Below are 15,762 nucleotides of genomic sequence, written 5' to 3' on the forward strand. Positions count from 1 at the left end.
TAACAAATCTATAGAGTACGTTAAGAAGTTAAAAGCTAGTTTTGCCAGAGTGGGCGCATTCTCAAGCGAAGAGAACTTTACAAGAGGCAATCCCGAGGGTCCCATCGAATGGATCGACCGCGAAGCTGAGGCCTTCGAGGAAATTTTAAATAGTCGTGGAGATATATGTGCTTTCTCGGGTGCCAGAGGGATTGCCACCATTTTAGAGAAAAAGGGTTGCGAACACGTAAAAATTCTAGCGCAATCCGAAGCTGCTCTGTCCTTCGAAGATGCAAGGGATCCTTCGGCCGAAGCTAGCATGGTTGGTGGAAAAAATTTCACCGATATCTGGGATAATGGTGGCCGAGAGATGGCCCGAGAAATTACTCGAAAAAGTGAAAAGGGCATCCACGACGCTAGAGAAGTAGCTGAGACTGCTGAGAAGAGCGCAGAGCCCGAAGGGCAATTAGGTATTAACTAATAGTTTTTATTGTGTTGTAATTTTTGGTTTTAAGCTTTGTTTGCCATTTATAATAGCAATGTAGCCGTATCCTGTCCTACTTCAGATCCTGCTAAAGCGTCTCCGGGCCCTCAGCCGAAAGGAGACGACGAAATTAAAAAGATGGCTGAAGCCATTATGGACGAAGTCGTCAATCGGCTCCTGAATGAGGCTGCAGAAGTTGTTCTGAGAGAAGATTAAATACTATTGTAAATTAAACTTCTGAAATGTAATATGAGTGACATCTTGTAGCCCTGAATGTAATATACCTGCTTTTGTTATTTAATTCTTTACGATGCATGAAATTTTACATACGTACCGTTTTTGAGTCTTTGACGAAAAAACACCTTCCCTTCTTTTCATGCTTCGTGAAGAATAATTTCCATTTGTCACAACAATATTCGTGGTGCTCTGATGAATAATATCCAAGCTTCGTGAAAATGTTCTCCGAAGCTACTTAGTATGATTTTCCCCTTTCAAAACATTCATCCGAAGATCGATGTCATGTCCCCTTCTTGTGCCATATGCAACATGATGTATGATGCTTATGCTATGCGAAATGATGCGATGATGTTATGCTGTGTAAGATGGTGTTTATTCCGAAGATACACACATTCCTGCGACAAAACACATAATCTTTTGAATCAGCATTGTCTTTTTACTATAAGCCTCCCTTAGGAGCTTCTTCGCCTTTTACTTCAGCGGAATCAGCGTTTATTTTTCGCTGTAAGCCTCCCTTAGGAGCTTCTTCGCCTTTTACTTTCAGCGGTATTCGCGTTGACTTTTCGCGCTTCGCCTTTTACTTAGGCGGTATCAGCGTTGACTTTTCGTTGTATGCTCTACATTCCCTTTGGAACGACTTTGGAGCAGAAAACTTACACTGCGCTCCCTTTGGAACGACTTTTTTGTGACTTCGGCAAACTTACTCTGCGTTCCTTAGAACGACTTTTTGTTGCTTCGAAGAATTTTCGATAGTTCGAAGGTCCTCTTTGTTATCACAAGTCTTTAAACTTTAACAATTTAAGCCTGTGAAGAAAATATATTTTCCTTGTGGGAATCAACGAAACTATTTACATGAAACCTAAACAATGTCCTTTATTACAGAAAATAAAACTGAATGAAAAAGATTGCTATTAAGGTAGGATATTTGTCAATAGATGTGCTTTGACTCTGGCACAGTGCTGTTGACTGTACGAGCTTCGGACTGCTCTCTGAAGTCCCTTTGGTGTGGAGCATACTGGCTCCCTTCTGGCTGCTGGCCTTGTTGCAGCGGAGGTGGAGGCGGAGGCTGTTGCCAGGAAGCTTGAGGCTGACTCGCCGAAGCAACAGAAACTGCAGGGTGATTGCCCACATATTCTAGGATGTAGGGCGAATGATACGAAGCTGTATGCATGACCTGCTTCGGCTGAGCTTGTTGTGCTGCGGCTTCGGCTATTTCCTTTTGCTTCTGGATGGTAACATGGCACATCCTGGTGGTATGGCCTTTGTTCTCACCGCAAAACAAGCAAAAGATTCTTCTTGGTTGATCTCCAAATCTTCCGCCGAAGCCCCTGGCGCCTCTGCCTCTTGGAGCTGGTGGTCGGAAGGAGCCTTGCTGTTGCCCCGAAGCCTGTGAGGTGTGGCCTTTGCTGTTGGCTCCCTCGATCATCATTTTGGGTAGAGTTATGAATTGATCTAACGTGCCTCGGATAGAACCTTCCTCCGAAGCCCCTGGTCATTTCAGAAAACCTGAAAGCCTCCTCCCTTCTTTGGCGAAAATCATTATCGGCCCGAATATACTCGTCCATCTTCTGGAGCAGCTTCTCCAAAGTTTGAGGAGGCTTCCTAGCGAAGTACTGAGCTGAGGGTCCTGCCCGAAGCCCCTTGATCATGGCCTCAATAACAATTTCATTGGGCACCGTTGGTGCCTGTGCCCTCAAACGCAAGAACCTCCGGACATACGCCTGAAGGTATTCTTCGTGATCTTGGGTGCACTGGAACAGAGCTTGAGCAGTAACCGGCTTCGTCTGAAACCCTTGGAAGCTAGTTAACAACAAGTCCTTCAGCTTCTGCCATGAAGTGATAGTTCCTGGTCGAAGGGAGGAATACCAGGTTTGAGCAACACTCCTGACAGCCATAACAAAAGATTTGGCCATGACTGCAGCATTGCCACCATACGAAGATACTGTTGCTTCGTAGCTCATCAAAAACTGCTTCAGGTCTGAGTGGCCATCGAATACGGGAAGCTGAGGCGGCTTGTAGGACGGAGGCCAAGGTGTAGCCTGCAGCTCAGCAAACAAAGGAGAGGCATCATCAAAAACAAAATTCCCATGATGGAAATTGTCATACCAGTCATCTTCGTTGGGAAAACCTTCCTGATGAAGGTCTTGGTGGTGAGGCTTTCGGTGTTGCTCATCCTGGGCAAGATGACGAACTTCTTCAGAGGCTTCGTCTATCTGCCTCTGCAGTTCAGCTAGCCTGGCCATCTTTTCTTTCTTCCTCTGCACTTGTTGATGAAGCATCTCCATATCTCTGATTTCTTGATCTATCTCGTCCTCTGGTGGTGTCGGGCTGACAGCCTTCCTTTTCTGGCTTCGGGCCTCCCGAAGGGAGACTGTCTCCTGATTGTGGTCCAGCGGTTGCAGAGCTGCAGCCCCAGTCGCTGAAGCTTTCTTCGGCGCCATAACGAAGGTTTATGATCGCCGAAGGTGTTCAAAAAACTCAAAGAGTGGAAGTGAGTTCACCCACGGTGGGCGCCAATGTTGGAGACTTGTTCTCAAATGCTATAAGAACAAGGCAACATAGAAAATGTTAATTGGTTAAGCCCTTCGTCCTACGAAGCATTATTCCTCTCAGGATATAATGGCTTTCGGACGAAGGTTATGAAGGGTGTACCTTCATAAATACATTATATAGCGACGAAGAATGAATTGTAAGGAATATAAAGGACAACTTAGATAATTATATATTATTATCATATATATATATATATACAGAAATAGCATCGAATTACAAATGTACCTTCAACTTGAAGGAGATGAAAGTACAAGCGTGACGCAAAAGTGAATGCCAAATCAGCGTGAACAGTACGGGGGTACTGTTCACCTATTTATAGGCACGGGACACAACCCATACAAAATTACATTCATGCCCTTTACATTTGATAATAATTCTATAGTAATCTATCGAGGTCTAAATAGCCTTTTCATCTTTAAGTCGGTTTCACTTTTTGTTGCCACGCCGAAGCTTTCCTGCTCACACCTTCGGCGCTGTATCAACCTTCGTATTATTCTGGTCTACTGTGATGCCGACTTGAGTCCGAAGATACCTGTTCACACATTATACTCCAGAAATACTGTTAAATCCTGTTTTTGAGGACCTTCGGAAGCCGAAGGCCCCCAACAGGTACATCATATTAGGTCTTGGATACAATTTTCCTTCACGGTACTCTAGGAAACTAGGGTTTTTGGAGTCAGTATTTTATTCCATAGGGCATATACTACTTAGAAAATTAGGGTTTTGGGGTTTAGGTATCAAACATTGTCCAAATCAAGTCAAACTTCACCCAAGGTTCTTAAATATCATTTTAGGCTTATCCAAAAAGTTTGGTGATTTTTGGAGTTACTAATTAATCTCTAAAATTCCAGGAGTATAGATTTTAGCTATTTTAAATACTTCATAATTCTTGGTTTGTACTAATAATCTTGAAACCATTTTTATTAAATACTTTAGAAATTTAGAAGTCCAGCAAAATTGGTTTCACCTTTTTTAGCATTTTTCTAGATTTTTCTATGATTTCTCTAATCTTGGAAGAAAAAGAAAAAGGGAAAAGCATGAATAGTATTGGGCTGAAACTGGCCCAATATAGCCCATGCCCAGGCGAAACACGCGCGCCCGCGCTGGCGGATTTGCACCGAGGCCCTCAGCGGTTTGAATAACTAGCGAAGAACCCTGCACACTATTTGTTTGAGTCACTGACAAATGCAGATAGGCCCTTCTTCTTCTTTTTCTTTACAACCCGCGATCCCCCACGGTGAACAGCGCTAGGCCGAGCTCCAGCGAGCTTGTACTGGCCAGAATAAGCAACAGCTAGTCTTCCCCTTTGCTGGACACCAAATTCAACCCTAGACGACCACTTCCCCTCACTTAATTTCAAGGTTTGAGCTCTTAATCACACTGCCCACGGTGACAGCGCGATCATTGGACAGTATGAAGCGTCCTCGGTGATCTACCCCGGTCTAGTGCAATTGGTTGGGCCAATGAGCTTCAAGGGCATATCAGAGTACTGAAACAAAGAAACAGAGGGTAGAAATGGACCTGTAACGCGCTGGCCACGGTAAGAGTCTTTCGCGGCGGCGAAAAACCGATTTGGGGAAGTGAGCAATTCAGAGGCTCTGGTGAACAATTGAAGGCAAGTGTTGGTGCTTTGGATGGGTAATTACCCTACGGAGCTCATGTCATACTCAATTTATAGAGTCAGTGAGCGGTGGCCGATGGAGCCTTCCCGTGGCTTGTGGTGGGCTTATCGCTTGTCATGATCTCCCTCTTGGCGTGATCTCCCGACATCACTTCGAGCGGTTAGGCTCTAATGAAGTACCTGGCTCTGATACCAATTGAAAGTCGCCTAGAGGGGGGTGAATAGGCAAATCTGAAATTTATAAACTTTAAGCACAACTACAAGCCGGGGTTAGTGTTAGAAATAAAGTCGAGTCCAAAAGAGAGGGCGAAAACAAATCACAAACAAATGAAAGCGGATGACACGGTGATTGTTTTACCGAGGTTCGGTTCTTGCAAACCTACTCCCCATTGAGGTGGTCACAAAGACCGGGTCTCTTTCAACCCTTTCCTCTCTCAAACGGTCACCTAGACCGAGTGAGATTTTCTCCTCAATCAATTGGGTCACTTAGACCCCACAAGGACCACCACAACTTGGTGTCTCTTGCTTTGATTACAAAGGTGTTGAGAACAAGAATGGGGAAGAAGAAAAGCGATCCAAGCGACAAAAAAGCTCAAATGAACACGAAAATCTCTCTCTCACTAGCCACTAATTGTTTGGAGTGATTTTGGACTTGGGAGAGGATTTGATCTCTTGTTTGTGTCCTGGAGTGAAGTCTAGAGCTCATGTATTGAATGCAATGGCTAAAAACTTGGATGCTTTGAAGTGGTGGTGGTTGGGGGTATTTATAGCCCCAACCACCAAACCAACCGTTGGGGTTGGGCTGCTGTCGATGGGCGCACCAGACAGTCTGGTGCGCCACCGGACACTGTCTCGTGCGCCAGCCACGTCACCCAACCATTAGGGTTCAACCGTTGGAGTTCTGACAGCCTGGGCCACCGGACAGTCCAGTGGTGCACTGGACAGTCACTGTTCACTGTCCCGTGCGCCTTCTAGCGCTGCTCTGACTCTGCGCGCACTGTCCGTGCACTGTGCACCTGTCAGCCGACCGTTGAAGTCGACCGTTGCGCTTGGAAGTCGTTGCTTCGCTGGCACACTGGACAGTTCGGTGGCACACCGAACAGTCCGGTGAATTATAGCGGAGTGGCTTTTCCAGAAACCTGAAGGTGGCGAGTTGGAGTTGATCCACCCTGGTGCACCGCACACTGTCTGGTGGAGCACCGGACACTGTCCGGTGGCACACCGGACGGACCAGTGCGCCAGACCAGGGTTCTCTTCGATTTCTTTTGCTCCTTTCTTTTGAACCCTAACTTGGACCTTTTTATTGGTTTGTGTTGAACCTTTGGCACCTGTAGAACTTATAATCTAGAGCAAACTAGTTAGTCCAATTATTTGTGTTGGGCAATTCAACCACCAAAATTACTTAGGAAAAGGTTTGACCCTATTTCCCTTTCAGGCACGCCAATCGCCAAGTAAGCCATGTTGAGGCGGAGTTCAAGCTTTGGCCCCACCTGCAGGCTCGTATCCTCCCCTGAGGTGGGCCCGGGGGCCACTGTTAGTACCCTGGAACAGGGGTACCCCTTACTGCCGTATGAAGACGCAGTACCCACGCGGTTATCTTTAGTCGCGTGGTTAAGGTGCAGTGCGTGGACCAGGCCATGGCTCGCCCTAGCATCGGGCGACTACTCTGGGCCAGCAACAGCACTCGACCCCACCACGTGGGCGGTTCCAGGGCCGCCACGTGGGCAGAGAAGATGATATACTCCAAGATATCAACAATGAGTCCGAACCCCCATGGGAAAGTGCCAGACCCCTGCATATACAAATCCAGGACTCCGGGTATGGTCCAGGACCTCCACGTGGGCAAGCTGGACCTCTCGGATGGGATCCGGACCCCTCTATATGGGGTCCGGGCCGCTCACAGCGGGATCCTGGGACTCTGGGATAGAGAATATCCATGCCTTAATCAAGGACAGGCGAGGGTCCGGAGCCGACACATGTTCGGACTTTATCGTATACGCTTCCGCTCCCCGCCCAGGCGGAGACCCGATGCTGCCACGTGGCCTACTGCACGTGACGTAAGCCAACGGGCGGAGCCTGACGTAAGGCCTCTGGGTCGTGCGGCCTCTGCATTTATTGTGGATGAGGCGCACCGCCTGTCCATTCCACTGGCAGGTGATGTGCCGCCTCGGCATTTAATGAGCCCTGTCCATTCCACTGGCAGGCGATGTGCCGCCTCAGCATTTAATGAGCCCTGTCACTCCGCTGGCAGACGGCGACTAGACCATCCCGCAGGCGGCGTGCGTGTCCATTCCATTGGCAGGCGGCACGTCCATACTACCGCATGCGCTACACTCATCATGACTCGCGCGTTACCGAGGAAGCAGCCGCGACATATCAATACTGTATGGACTACGGACATTATGGCGCTCGGAGATCGCCCAGGCGATACAGGCATTAGTTACTTCCTTCCATTTTGCCCCTGGGCCCACATGTCGGGGCTCAACATCCTTGTATGTGCCCCCTTGAGCTATAAAAGGGAGGACACACGACGTTACAAGGCACATTCACTTAGACCCAACTCAAGCTCACAGCTTCACTTAGACTCAGATTCACACTCACTCATACACTCAAGCTCACAGACTCAATACAACCGACAGTGGAGTAGGGTATTACGCTACGACGGCCTGAACCACTCTAAACCCTTGTGTGTTCTTGTGTTCGTCCCGAATCCACTTAGCAGGCAAAACGCTTAGGCCCCCTCCTCATCTTAGGATTTAGGGCGGGTGCGTTCCGCCACCCGACCGGAGAATTTCCTCTTCGACAACGGCCAACCAGCCTCCCAGGTCTTGCTTAGGCTCGTATTTGTCGACGTTGCAGACCTTGAACTTTGGGGGCCACTGGATAGCCCTGAGACGCGGAGTAAGCGCAGATACTCCACACGTGTCCTCCTATCGACGATTGTTGTGTCGGTCCTGGGGAGGGGAGTTGCTGATGTGCTGTCTCGACCGTCCCTGGGTTGTGCCACCAGTTGAAGCCGTTGCCGACTCAACTCTGGTGGCGTAACTTCGTGCCAGAACGCCATGGTCCCGATCGTACTCCTCTCGGTGTCGTATCTCATTCTCATGTCGTCGTTCACACGAAGCGTTGATGGAGCTCCGCGCATCTCGCCGACTGTTGATGGCGTGCCGCATATCGCTTGGGGGATGAGCGAGGGGTAGAAGATGATTAGCCGCCCGAGTGAGCAGCCGCTGATAGCCTTCAGCATCTAGGGTCCGGGGAGGCCATAAGCTATCTGAGCTAACACTCCTCCGACTTCACTCGGTGTGTTCATTGCACGAGCGAAGTCAGGGTTCAAGTTTCGCGCGAAGAGAGGGTTCTCTCGGCGTAGCCTTGCATCCTGCTCAGCTTGCTCTCGATCTCACTCTTGAGATTGCTGGCGATCACGTCAGCGAGAGTTCCTCCTTTCTCTAAAGACTCGCTCGTTAGGAGTTTCTCCTACCTCCGAGACTTCATCTCGGGATACAGGTTGTGTCGGGTCCCGCTCCCCAGCTTCGTGATGTTGCCGAATATTCCGGTGTCGGTACCTCCGTCGGCGAGCTTCTCGCTGAGGAGGTTCTTCCCCAGGCATGGTTGGCTCGTCGTCGGAGATGGGAGATAATTCTACTCTCCCCCCGATGAAGAGGACATTGGGGTAGAAAGGAGTCGCTGCGGTGACGAATTTCTTTCCGTCCTTCTTTGAGGGCGAAGGCGCCGAAAGAGTAGCTTGACGGGCCTCTATCCCGCTTGCTTCTTTTTTTCCTCGTAATCTGTGTCCACTCTTCTGTGGACGAGGTGGACAATGGGGTTCTTCGGGTAAATGAATTCCCGGCTCTTGACTTGCAGGAGGTAGTCTTCGCCCGGGGCGCTGGAGGTTGCGCTATCTGCTGCCTTGTTCCAGCTTTCTCGGAGATTTTCGGGGAAGGCTTCTTTTCCGGTGGTTCCGCTATGCGGTGTAGGATTCCTTTCTCATCTGCTACGGACGAGATAGTTCCAAAGCAGAACACGGATCTAGGGCGGAGAGCAATCTTGCATTAGAAGGTGACAACCATTGAGCTAGCTTGGATCAACGACACACCCTCTACCTGGCGCGCCAGCTGTCGGTGTTTAGAGCCTGACCGCGCACTCGGGGTTACCCCTCGAGGTGCTTTTAGGTAGGACGGTGTTGCTGACTGTAACTCAATGGTTCGTGCAAGACGCACGAGAGACGGTAGACAGATTTCTATAGGTTCGGGCCGCTTTGAGATGTGTAACACCCTACTTCCTGGTGTGGATCTTTATGTGGTGGGTTACAAGGGAGTTCTCCAGTATGGAGAAAGCTAATGAACTGAGTAGACGATTGATGAATGATCTGTAAATGATGGGGGACCCCCTAGGCCTTATATATTCGACCGTGGGGCATTACATGCGTGCATGATAACGATGTATTCCTATATAATAGTGAACCGACTGAACTTATCTTCCTATAATCCTGCCGACTTATCTTTATTTGGTTCCGACGTCCAAGGGTGTCGCGCGGGAGAATCGGATCAGAGCTGCGGATAACGTTTAAATCCCATGAGCCACCTGGGCCCGCGTCCGCTCATTCCCCGCGTTAGCCCACTCTGCCAGCAGTTCTCCCCTGGCCCACGAAGGGACGACCTCGCAAGACAATAGGCCTAAAGCCTTTTGCGAGGCCTTCTAGCCTTCTAGTGAACCCGAGGATATCTGTCCCCCACACACCCCTCCCCTCTAGGTGCTCTCATCCACGCCCACGCGGATCTCTGAGAGTTTGTTGGGATTGAACTCGCGAGGATAGGGGCGGTCCTGGCCATACGACCCCACATGCTGGTGGCAGCAGGACACATAGGCGCCTGTGGGTGAAGAAGCTGGCAAGCGGGGCCCGATTTTCGATGAGAGTACAGGGGAGGGGGAGGGGGAGGGGGAGGGGGAGGGGGAGGGCGGAGGGCTGCTGGGCCAGCTGGGTAAGGGGAAGGAAGGGAGTTGGGCCGAGGAGAGCGGGCTGGCTGTGTGGGCTTTGGACAAGGATTTGTCCCAATCGGCCAGTTGTTCTCACTCTTTTATTTTCCATTTCATTTTCTGATTGTTTATAATTTTCAAACATAAGATTTAAATCAAGTGTTGAAATTGATATTCAAATATTTAAATGCACAAACAAAAATCCAACATGATGCAAATCACATATTTGTTTATTATTCTATTCCTCTAAAAATGCTTCAACACATATAAACTTAATAAATAATGAATCATACAATAATTAAGGACCCTATATTTATTAAATAAAATCTGTAATAATATTCATTCGGGATTAAATGTTTATTATCCATTCATAAATAACCATGAATCCTTTATTAGATAACATTTTCATGTAATTCTTTAGCGAATAGTTCAAGGTATAAGATTTAGGGCCTGTTTGGTTTGATGACTAACTTGCCACACTTTGCCATACTTTTCTGCCTAAGGTTAGTTCTTCAATTCGAACGACTAACCTTAAGCAAAGTGTGGCACGTTTAGCCACAAACCAAACAGCCCCTAAATGACCAAAATAATTTAACCCCAGACTTAAATGTTTTAGGATTTATATTTGGCTAACAACATTTACTATTGCCAACTATTTGTTTTAGGAGAGAATAACTTTAAAATTGAGGGATCTTATATTAAGAGTCATTTTAATTCTTAAAATTTTAGAGAAGCATTTATAAATCTAAAAATAGGATTTTTTTTGGTGTTACAAGCTGGTGCTTTATAGTAGTAGCCCTCGTGCCCTCTATATTTTCTATCTGTGTGATTAGTTCCCTTCTCCACATATGCAGTTGCACCCACGAAGATTTAAAATATATTGTGTTTGGTTCTCTTCTCTACACGGACAAGACGGGACATGCCTCGACCGGTTAGAAGCGGTTGCATGCACTTGCACACAAATCAGGGACCTTTTTAGTTGTTTTTTATTATATTTTTAATTAAAAAATTTAATGACTGAACCAATTTTTATTTATGCTAGAGATTTTATGGACAAAACTAGACTACATATACTATATATTTCAATTTTTAAATTCTCCATTTTTATCTGTCCATCCAACTAAACAGCGTATACACCTCATCTGTATAAGTTTGTACAAACAACTAAGGTGTTGTTTGGTTCACGAAATGTAACGTAAAGGGTAATGGTAATGGTTTACACTCGATTACTGACGGTAACAAGTTTGAATAGTCCGGTATCAATTTTTAGTATGGTATCTAATTACGGTTGGACTAAAACAAACATGATTTAACGTTATCACTTACCGATTACGTTACAAATATGTGAACCAAACGGTACCTAAATAAATATGTCTTGTATGAGCTCAAGCAAACACTGTTTATTCTGGCTCCGCTTAGATAGTCTAACTCAATGATGTGAATTCATATACGTTTGTGGGTTAGAATAACTCGTGACCATCGATATCATATGATTTAAAAACGTATTGGATGCGATAATTCTATTTGGCGCAACGTACATGTGCTTGTTATTTAATATTTCCTCCATCCTAAAATAGTAGTAGGTTTAGTTCTAGATTTTCGTGTCTATAACTAAATTTTAATTTAAAACGGATGGAGTGAAAAGACTTGTTAAAAATTAGAACAAACCAAGACCCGGATAAGAATTTTTTTTGGGGGGGGGGGACGGGCGGGAAGCTACCCGCCATCTGGCCACACGTTTTTGCCCCCGTTTGTTTTAGTTTTTTGGAGCTTCTGACCACCAAAAACTGCTGTGGACTGTCAAACGCTCAGTTTTCCAGTCAGTTTCTATAAAATTCATTTGGGTAAAAATCATTCAAAATCAACATAAACACATAATAGGTTGAGTCGTTGCAATAGTAGGAATCCGTCACTTTCTACATCCTAAGTCCTATAGACTCCTTTATCTTTTTCCGCACGTAATCCTAATGATACTTAGATTCTTTATACAACCAGATTCTCCCCACAGCCAGATTCTTAAAAAAGCTGGTCAGAAAAAAGCTGAACTCATTTTGCCTCCTGTCTCGAGTCTATTCTAACAGACGGAGACGAAATGCTCAAATTAGCTGACACGTGGGTCCGGCGTCTCTTCCGTAGTGGACCCCACGTGTCAACGGAGATTGCGTGCTCTGTTAACTAATCGAATCCCCCAATTCCGTTTTCCTCTTCTTCGCCAATCCAACTCCCGTCTTCCTTCTTCCTCTTCCTTGTTCGAATCCAAGTAACCTACCCAAACCGCCAACCCCCACCCCAAGGAAGGAACCCTAGTACCCTACCCGTGAGAACCGCCGCCGCACAACCCCGGACGTGGTGGCAGGCGACCGATCCGGATCCATCATCCCAAGCTTCCTTTCTGTCTCCTCTTCATCCATCTCCACAAGTAAGATGCAATTTCTCCCTTTTCTTCCTGTCGGGCGGAGATAGTAGTATATTCTTCGAGGAAACCTAGGTGATTGCAATGTCGTTTTGATGATGATGATTCCCGACCATTTTATCTGCACAGGGATAATCAAGGAAGGAAGGCCATGGTTTTGTTCGAACTTGACCCGGACATCATCCGATGGGGTCTTCACCATCTCCTCCCCGCTCCGGCTGGATACTCTCCTCATTGTCGCACCCAAACCACCCCTACCACACCTTGTACAGCTTTTGCTCGCCCTCCTCATCAGCCCATCGGAGACATGGGTACCTCAAGCTCCGTTGAGATCAAGGTCGAGCATGTCGATGGGGTTGACAACGACGCGATCATCGCACAAGCCCTCCAGGAGGAATTGTCCAATGTCGCCTTCGCCGAAGCGTCCGGGCCAACCTCTGCCGCTGACAATCAACAACATTCTGCTGTTCTCACGCAGCAATGGCTTCGCCCACGCGCCGTGCATGTAGAACCAGGTATGCCCCTTCTATCCATATTCCAAAACAGCATCCATCCATCCTTTGGCTGTATTATTATTGTCAAGTGTTACACACACCTCCTTTAGCTTCTCAAGAGGCAGGGACCAGGGAGGAACCTTTCAGCACCTGCTCAAGCCCTGGAGATGACAATAACGTCCAGGACAGCCAGCAATGCTTGATAGAGCTCATGGATAACTTCTCTGTCATTGACGGTGAAGTGGGCAAAAGATTGAACAACATGGTTCCTGTTCCTGTTAGTACTACTATTACTAGTCACTTTGCTTCCTCATGCCTTAGCATGCAACCTACATTTACTGCTATTTGCATTCTCAAACATCACTGTGAGTGTTTCTATAGTCTCTTCATTTTGCTATTGCAGCATGTTCCTAAAACTAATGGAGAGATTCCTTCTGTTGACGAAGCCATTTCAGATCATCAAAGACTTCTTGACAGGTAAACCAAATTTTAGAGTGTGTGTATTAGACAGAGCTGATGTGCCATAGTAGTAGATAAGACATTTGGAAAATGTTACCAACACCAAACCGGTGTTTGTGCTTCTCTCTCCTTTTATTTTTATTCGTGATTATGTATGACCATGTCAGTGGATATAATTGCTTACCTCATAAATGGCATATGCGACTTGAATGTAATTTCTTCTTTTCCAAAAGGTTGGTGGTGTACGGTTTGGTTGATCTCAAGGTTAAAGGAGATGGCAACTGCCAGGTTTGTGTAAAGGATCCATCATTTTTTTCCATTTTGCCTGAAGCCATCTCACAGCATCTATTTGTATTCTGTGGTCTCTTAAACAGTTTCGAGCGCTGTCAGATCAATTTTACCGAACTCCTGAACATCACAGATTTGTCCGGCAGCAAGTGGTGAAGCAGGTCAGTGTTTTCGAAAAGACTAGTTTTGTTCTGGCCATGTATGGATTTCTGTATGCAAATGCATTTCATTGGTAAATGTGTACTACCATACTTGTTCCCAGTATCTCTCCCCCCTTTTAGCAATCATGCTTGAACATTCTTGTTGTTCTTTGTTTTAACCCCTTCAAATTGCTGGCACCTGGCAGCTTGAATCGCATCCTGAGATTTATGCAGGATATGTCCCTATGGACTACAGGGAATATCTCAAAAAGATGTCAAAGTGAGTATTTGTTCCGCTCTCCATTTATAATCAAATGTTTAGTTTATAATCTAAATATGCGTCCTCATTTTGTTATGCTTAAACAATTGAACCAGGAGTGGAGAATGGGGTGACCACGTTACATTGCAGGCTGCTGCAGACTCGGTAAACTTTTTTTGCTCTTGATCTTTTTGTTTTTGTGTTAATGTACATCTGACACTATGTATTTGGTAAAGGTACCAATTAAATCCTCCAGTTTCACAAGTACCCTGCGTGGCTAATTTATGTGGCTTCAGTGGTTAGCATACTTTTAAAATTTTATGGTAGAGGCAGCAGTTCTGCCTAATCAATTATGGTAGAGGGTACAAAGTACATAAGTGCACACGAAATTACAAAAAAAAAATTAAAAAAAATCATAGCTGGAAGCGAAGCTCGCGAAATGAGTGTTCAGCATATCTATACAACTTTTATTTTCATTGCAGGCACAATCAGAAAATAAGATTAAACGAGCTATGATGTTACAGATGCTGTTTTTCTGTTCAACATTCCTGTTGTTTCAAATATCTGCTGCGATTTCGCTTCTTCTGCTACCATGCTGTCTCTGTTAGGAGTATATTAGAATTTCTTTTGTTGGACAAAAAAAAAATCAAAGGAGTCTGTCAGTCATGCTTGAATTTCTGGGACTGGGATCATAGTATACTATTGGCCCTTTTTATTGTATTTTTGTGTATATATATGATATGAAACTCAAGTGCGTGCACTTGCTTTTGCAGTACGGTGTAAAGATCTTCATCCTGACATCATTCAGAGATACATGTTATATTGAGATTCTTCCTGTTGTTGAGAAATCCAGAAGAGGTAATGTTTATTTTCTAATTTAATTGTTATCGAGTTGTTGTACCTGCCCTCACATCAAAATCTGAGTATTGTTTGCCTAAGTAAACCTTCTCACTCTGTATATATCTCGGGCATATTTCCCAATGGGTGTTTTTGTTGATGAGCAGAGGTTTTGGCTATCTAAACTCAGAAGTCCTGTTGTGCAGTTATATGCTTGAGTTTTTGGGCTGAGGTGCACTACAACTCCATATATCCTGAAGGAGGTACTAGATGTCGCCATTTAGTGTGTTGATGTATGTTTGTTGAGTGTTTAATTTCGTTGTCTTCTGTTGCTGCAGAGTTGCCGGTTTTGGAGTTTGACAACAAAAGGAAAAGGTGGTGGCCCTTCTAGCTAGGATTCCCAGGACAGACTAGATAGAGCAGCTTTAACAGACTGAGGCCTTTCTGTTGGGCTGTGACACTGACTGATGACGAAAACGAGCCCATGGGTGGTGGACGGAACTGCATTGGCCTTGCCCTCCTTGCCCACACGATAGACATGTACAGTGCGTAGTAGATGGTACTATTTGCCTACTTGGTAACCCATTCTCAGATATATCTTTTATCTCTATTACTATAATAAAGCACCAACACGTAATGGGCCGATACGGGACGATACAATCGGTCTGAATGGGCCGATACAATTGGTTTGAGTAGCCAACGTGGGCCACCTCCCTCCTTCCGGCCACCACCCTTCCCCTCTTCTCTTTGTCGTCGCCTCTTCTCGCTCGCTCCCAATGTCCCCATTGCTACTGACCCCCTCCCGTTCCTCGTGCTTGCCACCACGTCCCCACTTATTACCTCTTCTCCCCGCCCCCTACTAAAATTAGTAAGAGAAACATGAATTATGCAAATAATTGTGATAAAAAAAATATCATTTGCATTAACGATCATATATCACATATGAATATCATTTTCATGCAATTGTTATGCTCTAACATTTTATCGAATAATTTGTATGTGAAAGTCGTCTAGAGAGGGG

General features: G+C 45.9%; 1 protein-coding gene across 2 annotated transcripts; it reads left to right on the plus strand.

Moving 5' to 3' along the window:
• The first annotated feature begins 12,056 nt into the window (after positions 1 to 12,056).
• On the plus strand, positions 12,057 to 15,441 carry LOC100282393 (uncharacterized). Of its 2 annotated transcripts, none has more exons than NR_178032.1 (11): positions 12,057 to 12,270; positions 12,394 to 12,779; positions 12,869 to 13,035; positions 13,162 to 13,235; positions 13,451 to 13,505; positions 13,592 to 13,666; positions 13,852 to 13,925; positions 14,021 to 14,069; positions 14,678 to 14,762; positions 14,909 to 15,004; positions 15,080 to 15,441. NR_178032.1 is itself a non-coding variant. In NM_001155304.2 (11 exons), the coding sequence occupies exons 2-11, from the start codon at positions 12,416 to 12,418 to the stop codon at positions 15,130 to 15,132; spliced, it is 1,053 nt and encodes a 350-aa protein (NP_001148776.1). In that variant the 5' UTR covers positions 12,057 to 12,270; positions 12,394 to 12,415; the 3' UTR covers positions 15,133 to 15,441. The 2 variants fall into 2 exon arrangements, 1 of the variants encoding a protein (NP_001148776.1); NM_001155304.2 differs by having other exon boundaries at positions 14,948 to 15,004.
• Positions 15,442 to 15,762: the final 321 nt, after the last annotated feature.

Source organism: Zea mays, chromosome 5, assembly GCF_902167145.1.
Source record: "Zea mays cultivar B73 chromosome 5, Zm-B73-REFERENCE-NAM-5.0, whole genome shotgun sequence".
NCBI lineage: Eukaryota > Viridiplantae > Streptophyta > Magnoliopsida > Poales > Poaceae > Zea > Zea mays.